The 15,000-nt window shown below is 44.7% G+C and overlaps 2 protein-coding genes across 5 annotated transcripts in view; both read left to right on the top strand.

Annotated features, from left to right (window-relative positions):
- spns1 (SPNS lysolipid transporter 1, lysophospholipid) overlaps positions 1–7,925 on the top strand; it is a 19,876-nt gene extending 11,951 nt beyond the window's left edge. For 2 of the 3 annotated variants that reach the window (XM_062526685.1, XM_062526688.1), the window contains 7 exons: positions 1–104; positions 1,329–1,481; positions 1,823–2,012; positions 5,259–5,324; positions 5,725–5,823; positions 6,303–6,471; positions 6,667–7,925. The exon at positions 1–104 is cut by the window's left edge and continues 39 nt beyond it. In XM_062526685.1, coding sequence (XP_062382669.1) covers positions 1–104; positions 1,329–1,481; positions 1,823–2,012; positions 5,259–5,324; positions 5,725–5,823; positions 6,303–6,471; positions 6,667–6,737 — 852 coding nt within the window. In that variant the 3' untranslated portion in view covers positions 6,738–7,925. The remainder of the gene's footprint in view (positions 105–1,328; positions 1,482–1,822; positions 2,013–5,258; positions 5,325–5,724; positions 5,824–6,302; positions 6,472–6,666) is intronic. The other variant, XM_062526687.1, reaches the window with a different exon arrangement.
- A 3,670-nt stretch (positions 7,926–11,595) lies between these two features.
- The window catches only part of LOC134070358 (uncharacterized), a 21,662-nt gene continuing 18,257 nt past the window's right edge, over positions 11,596–15,000 (top strand). Inside the window, exon 1 of one of the 2 annotated variants that reach the window (XM_062526690.1) lies at positions 11,596–11,946. Coding sequence is in view for 1 of the 2 variants with exons in the window: in XM_062526689.1 (XP_062382673.1) it covers positions 13,517–13,544 (28 nt within the window). In the remaining variant the exon portion in view is untranslated. Of the gene's footprint in view, positions 11,947–13,438; positions 13,545–15,000 lie in introns of those variants that run through there. The other variant, XM_062526689.1, reaches the window with a different exon arrangement.

The raw sequence follows: 15,000 nt of genomic DNA on the forward strand, positions 1-15,000 counted from the left end.
ATGCTGGTGGTGCAGGAGCCCAATCGGGGCGCCATCGAGGCGCATCCTGAACACACACTCCACCGCACCAGCTGGCTCGCCGACATGCAGGCGCTCTGCAAGAAGTAAGGCGTGTGTGTGCGTGATGTATGTGCGCACAGGCGCTCTGCAAGAAAGTAAGGAGTGTGTGTGTGTGTGTGTGTGTGTGTGATATATGTGGGCGTAGGCGCTCTGCAAGAAGTAAGGCGTGTGTGTGTGTGTGTGTGTGTGTGTGTGTGTGATATATGTGGGCGTAGGCGCTCTGCAAGAAGTAAGGCGTGTGTGTGTGTGTGTGTGATATATGTGGGCGTAGGCGCTCTGCAAGAAGTAAGGCGTGTGTGTGTGTGTGCGTGTGTGTGTGTGTGTGTGTGATATATGTGGGCGTAGGCGCTCTGCAAGAAGTAAGGCGTGTGTGTGTGTGTGCGTGTGTGTGTGTGTGTGTGTGATATATGTGGGCGCAGCAAGTCAAATGTCATGGCTGTTACAGGTTCTCCCTCTCCCTCCTCTCTCTCTCTCTCTCTCTCTCTCTCTCTCTCTCTCTCTCTCTCTCTCTCTCTCTCTCTCTCTCTCTCTCTCCCCCCCCCTATCATGATACAGTGTTGCTATAGACGCTATACTGTAGCTATCATGATACAGTGTAATAGACGCATCAGTGTATATCATGATGAGAGAGAGAGATAGATAGATAGATACTTTATTGATAGATAGATAGATAGATAGATAGATACTTTATTGATCGATAGATAGATAGATAGATAGATAGATAGATAGATAGATAGATAGATAGATAGATAGATAGATACTTTATTGATCCCCAAGGGGAAATTCAAGAAAAGTCAGTCTAATCTGATGTCACAATGTGGGTCACGTTCTCAAGTTATGACATGTTAACTGGTGCGATGCTAATTCATAATATTTTTAGATTTTTTGGGATATTTTGAATATTCATAGGACTCCTCTTGTGTAGTTTTCTCAATGAGTTAGTTTTGCCTCTAATGCTGGTTCCATTGAGATCGTAATCCGCTGCTTGGATCGCTCTCTGTGTGGGTTCTCTTTTGTAGAGCACCACGATAATGACATGCATTGGCTCTCTCTCTCTCTCTCTCTCTCTCTCTCTCTCTCTCCTCTCTCTCTCTCTCTCTCTCTCTCTCTCGTCTTTCTCTCTCTCTCTCTCCTCTCTCTCTCTCCCTTTCTCCCTTTCTCCAGTCCTATTTTGGTGTTAAGAGAGTAATAATGGGATGAATAATGTGTGTGTGTTTGGTGTTCTAAGAGAGTAATGTGTGTGTGTGTGTGTGTGTGTGTGTGTCCAGTCCTAGTTTCCTGTTGTCCACGTTCGGCTTCACGGCGGTGGCGTTTGTGACGGGCTCTCTGGCCCTTTGGGCTCCAGCCTTCCTCTTCAGAGCCGCCGTCTTCAACGGGGAGAGAGAGCCCTGCAGAGGCAACTCCTGCAGCAACACCGACAGGTGTGTGTGTGTGTGTGTGTGTGTGTGTGTGTGTGTGTGTGTGTGTGTGTGCGCGCCCTGCAGGGGCAACTCCTGCAGCAACACAGACAGGTGTGTGTGTGTGTGTTTGTTGCATCAGTCTAATCTGGTTGATTGTGTGAGGCAACAGGCAAAGTGATTGTAAAGAGAAATGTGCTTATTTGTTCAGGAGTAATAACGTACGTGTGTGTGTGTGTGTGTGTGTGTGTGTCCTGTAGCCTGTACATTGGCATCGTGACGTGTGTGACGGGCATTGTGGGCGTGGCCAGTAATAACGTGTGTGTGTGTGTGTGTGTGTGTGTGTGTGTGTGTGTGTCCTGTAGCCTGTACTTTGGCATCGTGACGTGTGTGACGGGCATTGTGGGCGTGGCTAGTGGTGTGGAGGTGAGTCGGCGGCTGAAGCGCTGGACGGCCCGATCTGACCCGCTCGTCTGCGCCTTCGGCCTGCTGATGGCCGCGCCCTTCCTCTACCTCGCCATCGTGTTCGCCCAGGCCAGCACCATCGCCACATACGTGAGTACACACACACACACACACACACACACATACACACACACACGCCCGCCCTTCCTCTACCTCGCCATAGTGTTCGCCCAGGCCAGCACCATCGCCACATACGTGAGTACACACACACACACACACACACACACGCGCACACACACACACACACACACACACACACACACACACACACACACACGCACACACACACGCGCGCGCCCTTCCTCTACCTCGCCATCGTGTTCGCCCAGGCCAGCACCATCGCCACATACGTGAGTACACACACACACACACACACACACACACACACACACACACACATATCTATCTTCTTCTCTTTTCTCGTTGCAGATCAGCAGGATAATAGCTTCATAGCATTATCTTATCCTGAGCTTTAGAACATTATCTTATCATTAGCTTTATCTTATCATTATCTTATTAGCATTATCTTATCATGAGCTTTATCTTATGAGCTTTAGAACATTATCTTATCATTAGCATTATTTAGAACATTATCTTATCATTAGAATTGTCTTATCATTAGCTTTATAACTTTATCTTATCATTAGCTTTACCTTATCATTAGTTTTATCTTATCATTATCTTATTAGCATTATCTTATCATTAGCTTTATGGCATTATCTTATCATGAGCTTTATCTTGTCATTAGCTTTACCTTATCATTAGCTTTATAGCTTTATCGTAGCATTATCTTATCATTAGCATCATTTAGAACATTATCTTATCATTAGCATTATCTTATCATTAGCTTTATAACTTTATCTTAGCATTAGTTTTATAACATTATCTTATCATTAGCTTTATAGCACAAATGTACTATAACAGCTCAGTCAGCACAATCCATTAGTTTTATGATTGGACATTGATGGGGGGGCTGCTGGACTAGATCCCTGGGCAACTTCTACATAGTAATATTAATAATAATAATACATTTTATTCTTAGACTACACAAACAGGTCTTTAAATGGATCAGCACGCACGTAGCCCAAACGATCGCAACTATTTTTTTGTCATGCGTGTAACGCGTAAAGTGGAATATCTTAAATAGGGATGGGTATTGATAAGTTTTTATCAATATCGATGGCATTATCGATTCTGCCTATCAATCCAATTCCTTATCAATTCTCTTCTCGATTCCCAAAAAATGTAGGTGCACCCACATTTTTCATTGCATCGCCTTTAACGCCAAAAGGTCACCTTTTATCGCTCTCCTTTCATATAATGTGAATGATTTTTTTAACAATAAGGCGTAGAAAAAGCTTGTCTTTATTTAAAACACAATAAGGAATATACATATTCTTTATAAAGAATTATAAAGATGTATAGCCTACAGTATATATATAATATAATATAATTCTTTATATATTCTAATCTATACTAGCCTACTGACATTTCTGATATTCATGACATTCATGACTTACAACTCTGCCTCTTTAATTCAGCTGTCGGCTTGAAGCCTCAAATTGTAAACAAAGTAGCATAGTTGGCTAGCTTATTATAGTCTACTGGTTGGACTGTTCAGTTTCCCCGCTTGTGTTTAAGTTGCAAGGTAGGCTAAAACTTTTTCTATTGGGACAGGCCCTTTTGAGTCTTAGAGTTGGAAAACATTGAGATGATCAGTCAACTTGAATGCAAGAGTTTGAATCAAATTTGTGCAGTAGCCTACGCTATGATGCTAACCGAAATTAATTATAATGTCGCTAGTTATCTTCTATGCGTCATTGCTTTCACGATTGTGAATGTGCATGTCGAGGGGCGAGTGCCATTGAGCGCGCACGCACGAGAGAGGGAGGGGGAGAGAGAGCGGGCCAAGGGGGTTACTTGTATACAGTTTGGCAAAGTTGCAGGCATAGTCTACAATTAAAACTTGTGAAGGAAACGCATGCTTTCACCCGAGCAGCGTCAGGTGCACCTAGAATTATTTCCAGGCACACTCTTAAACATTTTGGGCGCATATGCACTCTGGAGCCCTGGACCGGGCAACGTTAGCACCCCTCCGTAGGCTGTCGAACACATGACACTCTTGGAGCTTAATCCCATGCTTCACGGACAAATGTTTTAACATATTGCTGGTATTACTACCCTTACACGATGACAATATTGCACTGGTTGCAGACGGCAGAATATTCATCACGTTTAATGGGGCCAGGCTTTGGATCTCTTCCTCCTCTCGGGGTTGACTTGTAGTATGAGTCGTCGCAGAGGGCGTGTAGTAACACAAAATTTCAGGAAAACCGGAAAAAGTCCGACGTCATGCAGACTGAGGGAATCGTTAAGGGAATCGATAACAAAAAAGACGTACGATGTCGATGGAATTGATAAGTTAAACCCGGTTCCAAGACGGAACCGGTTATCGATGCCCAACCCTAATCTTAAACACAGTAGCCCAATGGGACGAGCGTCATGCGTGTAATGCGTAAAGTGGAATATCTTAAACACAGTAGCCCAATGGGACGAGCGTCATGCGTGTAACGCGTAAAGTGGAATATCTTAAACACAGTAGCCCAATGGGACGAGCGTCATGCGTGTAACGCGTAAAGTGGAATATCTTAAACACAGTAGCCCAATGGGACGAGCGTCATGCGTGTAACGCGTCAAGTGGAATATCTTAAACACAGTGGCCCAATGGGATTTTTAATGGCACAAATCAGCACAGACTAGAAGAGCACTCCGATAGTGCAGATCTCCGATAGCGCAGATCTCAGAAGCACAGAAGTGCGTCCTGGATCCCGGCGGTGACCCGGATCTCTCCCAACGTGGAATCACTTCTTTCATTTCAGACCTTTCCTGAAAATGGCATCGAAATCCATCCAACTTTTTGAATGATCTTGCTAACAAACAGTCAAACAAACAAACACAAACAAACAAACAAACAAACAAACAAACCCGATGAAAGCATAGCCTGCTTGGCAGAGGTAGCACGCACGCACACACACACGCACACACACACACACACACACACACACACACACACGAGGCAGAGGTAGCAATTGAGACTATTTTGGGGAAGTTTGGACGAGTTTGGGTGACTGGCCAGAAAATGTAAAGTTTAATTAAAACCCTTAACCACACACAAATAATTATTAATAATTGTATAAACAAATAGCATTTTTTTTTATAATTTTTGAATAACATGGTTGACCAGCCTCATGCAGGTTTTACTAACACATCTCTTAAGGGAGAGGACCTGATCTGTGTGTGTGTGTGTGTGTGTGTGTGTGTGTGTGTGATCTGCAGGTGTTCATCTTCCTGGGGAATACCTTCCTGTCCATGAACTGGGCCATCGTAGCCGACATCCTACTGGTCAGTCAAACACACACACACACACTCACACACTCCTCCTCACTCACTCACACACACACTCACACTCCCCCTGACTCTCTCTCTCTCTCACTCACACACACACACACTTCTCCTGACTCTCTCTCTCTCTCTCTCTCTCTCTCTCTCTCTCTCACACACACACACACACACACACACACACACACACACACACACACACACACACACACACACACACACACACTTCTCCTGACTCTCTCTCTCTCTCTCTCTCTCTCTCTCTCTCTCTCTCTCTCTCTCTCTCTCTCTCTCTCTCAAACACACACACACACACACACACACACACACACTCCTCCTGACTCTCTCTCTCTCTCAAACACACACACACACACTCCTCCTGACTCTCTCTCTCTCTCTCCAGTATGTGGTGGTTCCAACGCGGCGCTCGACAGCCGAGGCTTTCCAGATCGTTCTCTCTCACCTGCTGGGAGACGCAGGCAGCCCCTACCTTATAGGAGTGGTATGTACACACACACACACACACGCACGCACGCACGCAGGCAGCCCCTACCTTATAGGAGTGGTATGTACACACACACACACACACACACACACACACACACACACACACACACACACACACACACACACACACACACACACACACACACACACACACACACACACAAGCGCAGGCGCAGGCAGCCCCTACCTTATAGGAGTGGTACGTACACACACACACACACACACACAAGCGCAGGCAGCCTCTACCTTAGCACGCACGCACACACGTGCACACACGCATATACGAACACAAACACACACACGTGTACGTGTGTGCGTGCCTGTGTGTGTGTGTGTGTGTGTGTGTGTGTGTGTGTGTGTCTGTGTGTGTGTGTGTCTCTCGGACTCTCTGAAGAGGGAGGACTCGTTCATGTGGGCATTCCGGTCGCTCATACTAACGTGTGTGTGTGTGTGTGTGTGTGTGTGTGTGTGTAGGTGTCGGACTCTCTGAAGAGGGAGGACTCATTCATGTGGGCGTTCCGGTCGCTGCAGCTCTCGCTCCTGATTTGCTCGTTCATCGCCGTTGGGGGCGGAGCCTTCTTCCTGGCCACCGCCGTCTTCATCGAGAAGGACCGCCTCCTGGCCGAGAACTACGCCCCCTCCGGTGAGTGTGTGTGTGTGTGTGAGTGAGTGGTGGGGGGGGGGGGTGTTGTGGTGTTACATGTGAATGTTCTTGGGTGTGGGTCTTGTCATGTAAGTGTGTGTTCTTCATATATGATCCTTATTGTGTGTGTGTGTGTGTGTGTGTGTTGTGTGTTCAATTTTTCATGTTCGATCCGTGTTGTGTCTTGATTGACAGATGATGCACCAATTGTTGTTCCCAAAAGAGGCAGATCCACCAAAGTCCCAGTGTCCAGCGTGCTGATTTGACGAGGGAACGATGTGGGCGGGTCCGTCTCCTCTGAGAGAGCCGAATCCTCATTGGAGCGTCTGACGGACCCCTGAACCGCTCAGCCAATCGGAAGGGAGTGTTTGTTTTGGCCGTCACCTGATTGGACGGATTTCCCCTCTAGGGGCGTGGCTGTGTGTATTTATTACTCCACCAGGGGGTGCTCCACTGGACACTCATGGGAAACACAGCCTCCCACTCGGCCGGGGAGCACGGAGTGTGTGTGTGTGTGTGTGTGTGTGTGTGTGTGCGCGCGCATGTTTGTGTGAGAGACACAATTTTAGAGGGAAGGAAGACTATGTGTGTGTGTGTGTGTGTGTGTGGAAGAAAGAGTGAGTTGCACTTGCGAGTTTGAGAGGGTGTTTGTGTGAACGTTTTAATCTTTGACCTTTTTTATAGACACTATATAACACCAACGTATCTACTGCTTCATCCCCTGAAAACACACACAAACACACACACACACACTTTTTTATTATTTCATTTAATTTTATTTTATTTTTATTTCATTTTATTTTTAGTTTTAATGTGTTTTAAGGTTTGACTCTTAGCTGTGCTGCACGACCTCTGATGGGAACCGCGTCCTTACCGTGTGTGTGTGTGTGTGTGTGTGTGTGTGTGTAAATGGGAATCTAAATGGTTTTATCTTAACATTCTATAAATGAACAGTTCTGTGTGTGTGTGTGTGGAGAAAGCGAGAATGTGCGTGTGTGTGTGAACACCTCCAATAGAACTGTCCAACACATATAACCTCATGTAATTGGTTCTCAGTCATGTTAATGTTAATGTGCAGGACTCGTGTGTGTGTGTGTGTGTGTGTGTGTGTGTGTGTGTGTGTGTGTGTGTGTGTGTGCACTCAATGTGTGTGTCGTGTGCATCTCCATGTGTGTCTGAAAATGGTCTGTGTCATCCTAACATTCTGTAAACAGTTCTGTTTGTGAGATGGAGAGAGAGAGAGCGTGTGTGTGTGCGTGTGTGTGTGTGTTGGGGCGTGGGTGTTGGGGCGAGTATATTGCACAGGCTCGGTGTGTGTGTGCACCAGTGTGTCTGTCTGAGAGAAGTGTGTGTAACTCTTGTGATGAAGACGGACACGGGTGCGGAGCTAAGAGAGACTGTTTTTTCTAATGTCTTGTACACACACATTAAAGACAACTTCTTGTCCAACTTCATTATGGGTTGTTTTTCTGCTTGTGTGTGTGCGCATGTTTTGTGTGTGAGGTCTATTTGTGCGCATGTCTTAATGTCTGTTGTTTACATGCACAGCTGAGATACAGGAAGAGCTGGATTAGACCAGTTTAATCTGACACTACTGCAGGACTAGACCAGTTTAATCTGACACTACTGCAGGACTAGACCAGTTTAATCTGACACTACTGCAGGACTAGACTAGTTTAATCTGACACTACTCTAGGACTAGACCATTTAATCTGACACTACTGCAGGACTAGACTAGTTTAATCTGACACTACTGCAGGACTAGACCAGTTTAATCTGACACTATTGCAAGACTAGACCAGTTTAATCTGACACTACTACAGGACTAGAGCATTTAATCTGACACTACTACAGAACTAGACTAGTTTAATCTGGCACTACTGCAGGACTAGACTAGAGCATTTAATCTGACACTACTGCAGGACTAGACTAGTTTAATCTGACACTACTTCAGGACTAGACTAGTTTAATCTGACACTACTACAGAACTAGACCATTTAATCTGACACTACTGCAGGACTAGACTAGTTTAATCTGACACTTCTTCAGGACTAGACTAGTTTAATCTGACACTACTACAGGACTAGACCATTTAATCTGACACTACTGCAGGACTAGACTAGTTTAATCTGACACTACTACAGGACTAGACTAGTTTAATCTGACACTACTGCAGGACTAGACTATTTAATCTGACACTACTGCAGGACTAGACTAGTTTAATCTGACACTACTGCAGGACTAGACCAGTTTAATCTGACACTACTGCTGGTCTAGACCATTTAATCTGACACTACTGCAGGACTAGACTAGTTTAATCTGACACTACTGCAGGACTAGACTAGTTTAATCTGTCACTACTGCAGGACTAGACTAGTTTAATCTGACACTACTACTGGACTAGACTAGTTTAATCTGACACTACTGCAGGTCTAGACCAGTTTAATCTGACACTACTGTAGGACTAGACTAGACTAGACTAGTTTAATCTGACATTACTGCAGGACTAGACTAGTTTAATCTGGCACTACTGCAGGACTAGACTAGAGCATTTAATCTGACACTACTGCAGAACTAGACTAGTTTAATCTGACACTACTGCAGGTCTAGACCAGTTTAATCTGACACTACTGTAGGACTAGACTAGACTAGACTAGTTTAATCTGACATTACTGCAGGACTAGACTAGTTTAATCTGACACTACTGCAGGACTAGACTAGTTTAATCTGACACTACTGCAGGACTAGACCAGTTTAATCTGACACTACTGTAGGACTAGACTAGACTAGTTTAATCTGACACTACTGCAGGCCTAGACTAGTTTAATCTGACACTACTGCAGGACTAGACTAGACTAGTTTAATCTGTCACTACTGCAGGACTAGACCAGTTTAATCTGACACTACTGCAGGACTAGACCAGTTTAATCTGACACTACTGCAGGACTAGACTAGTTTAATCTGACACTACTGCAGAACTAGACCAGTTTAATCTGACACTACTGCAGGACTAGACTAGTTTAATCTGACACTACTGCAGAACTAGACCAGTTTAATCTGACACTACTGCAGGACTAGACTAGTTTAATCTGACACGACTACAGGACTAGACTAGTTTAATCTGACACTACTGCAGGACTAGACTATTTAATCTGACACTACTACAGGACTAGACCGTTTAATCTGACACTACTGCAGGACTAGACTAGTTTAATCTGACACTACTGCAGAACTAGGACTAGACTAGTTAAACCTGACACTGCTAGACCGTCTACTGCACGGTAGGTCTTGGCCGAAATGTGTCCGACGACTCATTTAGTTTTTTGTCTTTTTCCAATCGACCAATTATGTCATCGATCAAAACAGTGATTTCAGCTGGCGGCCAACTCGCACCATAGCAACCGGTGAATTGGACAACTTTACAGCTGTACACACACACACACACTCTACAGCTGTGGACGCACACACACACACACTTTACAGCTGTGGACGCACACACACACACTCTCTATCACCTACCCCCGATTCTTATCGCCTACCCCCTCTTCTGTTGTCCCCTCTCTCTCTCACCACCTACCCCCTATTCTGTTGTTCTGTCTCTCTCTCACCGCCTACACCCTATTCTGTTGTTCTCTCTCTCTCTCTCTCTCTCTCTCTATTACCTACCTCTTTTTCTATTCTCTCTCTCCTCCTCCTCTCTCTCTCCTCTTGTTCTCTCTCCTCTTCTTGTTCTCTCTCTCTCCTCCTCTTCTTGTTCTCTCTCTCTCCTCTTCTCTCTCCTCTTCTTGTTCTCTCTCTAGCTGCCCCACTCCTTCCGTTGGTGTGGTTTCCTGTTTGTCTGTGACAGAGGAAGATGCTCAAACAGCCCTGTGTGTGTGTGTGTGTGTGAGTGTGTGTGTGTGGACGTGAGTCAGAGAATATTGCTGTTTGTGTGCAGAGTTTCAGTATGTATGTGAGTGAGTGTGTGTGTGTGTGCGTATATGTTACCACTGCAGAATGTGTTAGGTGTGTGTACAGTATGTGTGTATGAGACTGTTGTGTGTGTGAGAGAGAGCGAGATGGGTGTGTGTGTGTGAGAGAGAGAGAGAGAGAGAGAGAGAGAGAGTGTGTGTGTGTGCTGGGTGTGTGTGTGTGATCTCAGGTGTTAGTTAGGTGTTAGGTGCGCAGTGTGTTTGACAAGGGCAGATTATATTCAGCAGAAGCTGTGATACATATATGTTGATCCATACACACACATATTAGATATGTATATATACACACACACACACACACATTATACACACATGTCATACTGTATATATGTGTGTACACACACACACACACACACACACACATATATACACACACATTATACTGTATGCAATGTGTGCATGTATATATACGTACACACACATATATACACACCACTTTAATAATCATTTTAGTTCTATAGTACACACATATATACACACCACTTTAATAATCATTTTAGTTCTATAGTACACACATATATACACACCACTTTAATCATTTTAGTTCTATAGTACACACATATATACACACCACTTTAATAATCATTTTAGTTCTATAGTACACACATATATACACACCACTTTAATAATCATTTTAGTTCTAGCACTTTGGTAGCAGTGATGAAGAAAAGGGGAAAGAGAGAGAGAGGGATGGAGGGAGAGGAGAAAGGGATGGAGGGAGAGGAGAGAGAGAGAGATGGAGGGAGAGAAGAGAGAGAGAGGGATGGAGAGAGAGAGGGATGGAGGGAGAGGAGAGAGGGATGGAGAGAGAGAGAGGGAGGGAGAGGTCAGATAAGCACAATGCTAGTAAGTGGCTCTGGGTGAAAGGAAGAGCATGGTGTGTGTGTGTACGTGTATGTGTGTGTGTGTGTCTGAGATGCAGGGAGGGAGATAGAGAGAGATGGAGAGGTGTGTTGATGAAAGGATGCAGTGATGTGCGTGAGAGAGAGAGAGAGAATAGCCAATCAGAGCACTAAACCATGGCTGAGGCAGCCAATGAGCAGGCAGAAGGAGGAGAGGGCAGCCAATCAGGGCCCAGCGTGAGCCCAGGGCCAGCCAATGGGGAGGCAGCAGGACAAGAGTGAGAGATCCACAGGTGGCGATGGCTCAGAACACACACTTCTGAGCTGAGTGGAGCGCAGAGCACACACACACTCACACACACACACACACACACACTAAACCACTGCTGCTATAGACACACACACACACACACACACACACCTGCTAGTCCTCACACAGGCAGGCCACCAGCAGCGGAACACTGGAGTGGACAGAACACGGAACACAGGAGTAGAACATGGCGGAACCCTGGGTCCTCTAGCATCGGCCGTGTGTGTGTGTGTGAGAGAGAGAAAGGTGCATGTGTGTGTGTGTGAGAGAGAGAGAGAGAGAGAGGTGTGTGAGAGAGAGGACAACTTCTGACCAAGAAGAGTGCATCTGGCTGGACTTCATAAGCACACAGGTGAGTTGATGGAATAAGTGTGTGTGTGTGTGTGTGTGTGTGTGTGTATGCGCGTGCAGGCAGGCATGTCTTAGTCAGCACATGTCTGTGTTACTGTGCCTGGCTGTGTGTGTGTGTGAGAGAGAGAAAGAAAGAAAGAATGTGTAAATACACACACATCACATCATCATCATTCTTCTGAGGTGCTAAAACTGCTCACAAAATGGCCGCCGCGCACAGGGTGGGCAGGTAGACGTGTGTGTGTGTGTGTGTGTGTGTGTGTGTGTGTGTGTGTGTGTGTGTGTGTGTGTGTGGTGCGTTGCGTGATGAGGTGTGAACTAAATGCACACTCTCAGCTTTGCTTTTCTCTGAGCTGTGTGAGTGTAAGTGTGAGTGTGTGTGAGTTTAGTGTGTGTGTGTTAAGTGTGTGTGTGTGTGTGTGTGTGTGTGTAAGTGTGTGTGTGTGTGTTTCTGTGCATTTCTGAGCTGCAAATACAGGAAATCCGTTTCCTGGCAAGGAGCGGGGAGTTCAGCCACAGACACTCAAGTACACACACACATACATGCACACTCTCTCTCTCACACACACACACACACACACACGCACACGCTTCTCTCTCTCTTAAACACAAAAACACACACATACACACACACACTTACAAACATACACAGAGTCACTCAAACACTCTCACATACACACTCACTAACACACAGGGTTCAGCTCAGTAGCCTCTCTCTCTCTCTCTCTCTTATTTTTTCTTTTTAAACCTTTTATCGTTTATTTATTAATCTATTGTATGGTATTATGCATTTGCACTGACACTTCCTCTCTTAACTTTGTGAAGTCCTATCTGTGATTTCCTACCGTCTTATTCTGCACTTTTCTTACGGATCGGCTTTTCTTCTCTCTTGCACTTGTTAAGCACATTGAGCTGCTTTCTTTACTATATAAAATATGACTTATGAATTCTGCTTTCTTTACTATATAAAATATGACTTATGAATTGTCACTGCTTTCTTTACTATATAAAATATGACTTATGAGTTCTTACTGCTTTCTTCTCTCTTGCACTTGTGTATGAAATGCGCTTTATAAATAAAACTGCCTTGCCTTGCCTTGCCTTGCCTCTCTCAAATTCAAATTCAAATTCAAAAGTTGCTTTATTGGCATTGACAAATGAAAACTTGTATTGCCAAAGCAATTGGTACATGTAAAGGTAAGACATTACAACAATTTCAAGACAAAACATACAGTACACATATTTTAGACTGATAAAGACATTTAAATAAACATACTACTTCACTGAGATTTGTGAACAATAGTAAAGTACTACAATAGTACAACAAGAATAGTAACAGAACATAGTTTTACATTGGTTCTATAGAACTATTCATTGAGAGCAGTATGGGGATTGCCTGCATGTGGATATGGTGTATGTGAGTTCATCAGTGTGTGTGTGCGTGTGTGCGTGTGTGCGTGTGTGTGCGTGTGTGTGCATGTGTGTGCGTGTGTGTGTGTGTGTGTGCGCGCGCGCGTGTGCATCACTCGCTGTCCCTCAGCTGGTGGCAGGTGAAAACGTATTGTGCAGCTATGAGACAGCTGTCCTTTTCCTCTCCTAGTAAGTACGGCAGTTTCTTTAGGTTTGTTAAATAAGTAAATCCAGGATGTTTCTCATCAAGTTTTGGAAAGTAGATATCACGAACTGACTGGAATGAGTTGCACTCGGTCAGAAAGTGTAGCTCTGTCTCAACAACACTGTCCCTGCACTGCTGGCATAGGCGTTCATTACTTGGGAGCCATGTTTTTTTGTGTCTCCCGGTTTCAATGGCTAATCGGTGTTCACTAAGTCTATATTTTGTTAGTGTTTTCCTTAAGTTTGTGTCTTTTATATTTGCTAGGTAGTCTGCTAAGACAAACCCTCTGTCTAATGACAAGTAGCATTGCATCTTGCTTTGTGTCTTGGCTTTGGATTGCCAATATTGCCAATATTTGTCTTTTAAGATGGGGGAAATTTGTTTCATTTTAGTATTTTCAATTTTAATCTGGTCCTGACTACCTACTGTATCAGTGTGTGAATGGCTCAAGACCAAGTTGGGAGAGGAGCAACTTCCTTTGCTCAACTCTTGGTCACGCAAGGCTTTATTATGAAATGAGATTTGGTCACTGAGTTTAAGGTGTTGCCAGAATTTAATTGTTCTTTTTCTAATTTTAATCAGGAGTGGATATTGGCCTAATTCAGCTCTACATGCATTATTTGTAGTGTGTCGGTGGACTTTAAGAATGTTTTTGCAGAATTCTACATGCAGAATCTCGATTGGATGTTTGTCCCATTTATCTAATTCTTGATTTGCCAGTGGACCCCACACCTCACTGCCGTAGAGGGCAATTGGCTCTATCACTCTCTCACACACTCTCTCTCTCTCTCTCTCTCTCTCTCTCTCGCTCTCTCTCTCTCTCACACTCTCTCACACACACACATACTGTCCATAAGTGATTCAGTACAGACATAATCTGTTTGGTGCCTGTTAGTTCTCTGATTGGCAAGAGATCATACACACACACACACACAAACATACATACACACATACAAGAGATCATACATACACACACACACACACACACACACACACACACACACACACACACACACACACACACACACACACACACACACACAAGAGATCACCCTGCTGAAAAAAACAGCCTGACCAGCTAAAGGTGGTTTGCTGGTTGACCATCTTGTTAACCAGCTCGTTTGACCACCCTATGATGGTTGAGCAGCTAGACCAGCAAAACTCTCGCGAAAACACACCTTCAGCGGGTTTACCCAGCTTATGATGGAGTCGTACCACCTCAAGCTGGTCATTTTAGTTGGTGTTGCTGGTCTACATTGCTGGTTTATCCTGGCCATGCCACCTTATGTTGGTCATTCTAGAAAACCAGCATGACCATCTTTATCAAGCTTGACAGGCTGGTCACCAGCATGACCATCTTAAAGAGTCACTTCACCCCAAAACTCCACCCACTTCACATGTCTGAAAACGGCTTTCAAAATGGGCGAGACGTTCTGAAAT

The sequence above is a fragment of the Sardina pilchardus genome, chromosome 22 (genome assembly GCF_963854185.1).
Source record: "Sardina pilchardus chromosome 22, fSarPil1.1, whole genome shotgun sequence".
Taxonomy (NCBI): domain Eukaryota; kingdom Metazoa; phylum Chordata; class Actinopteri; order Clupeiformes; family Clupeidae; genus Sardina; species Sardina pilchardus.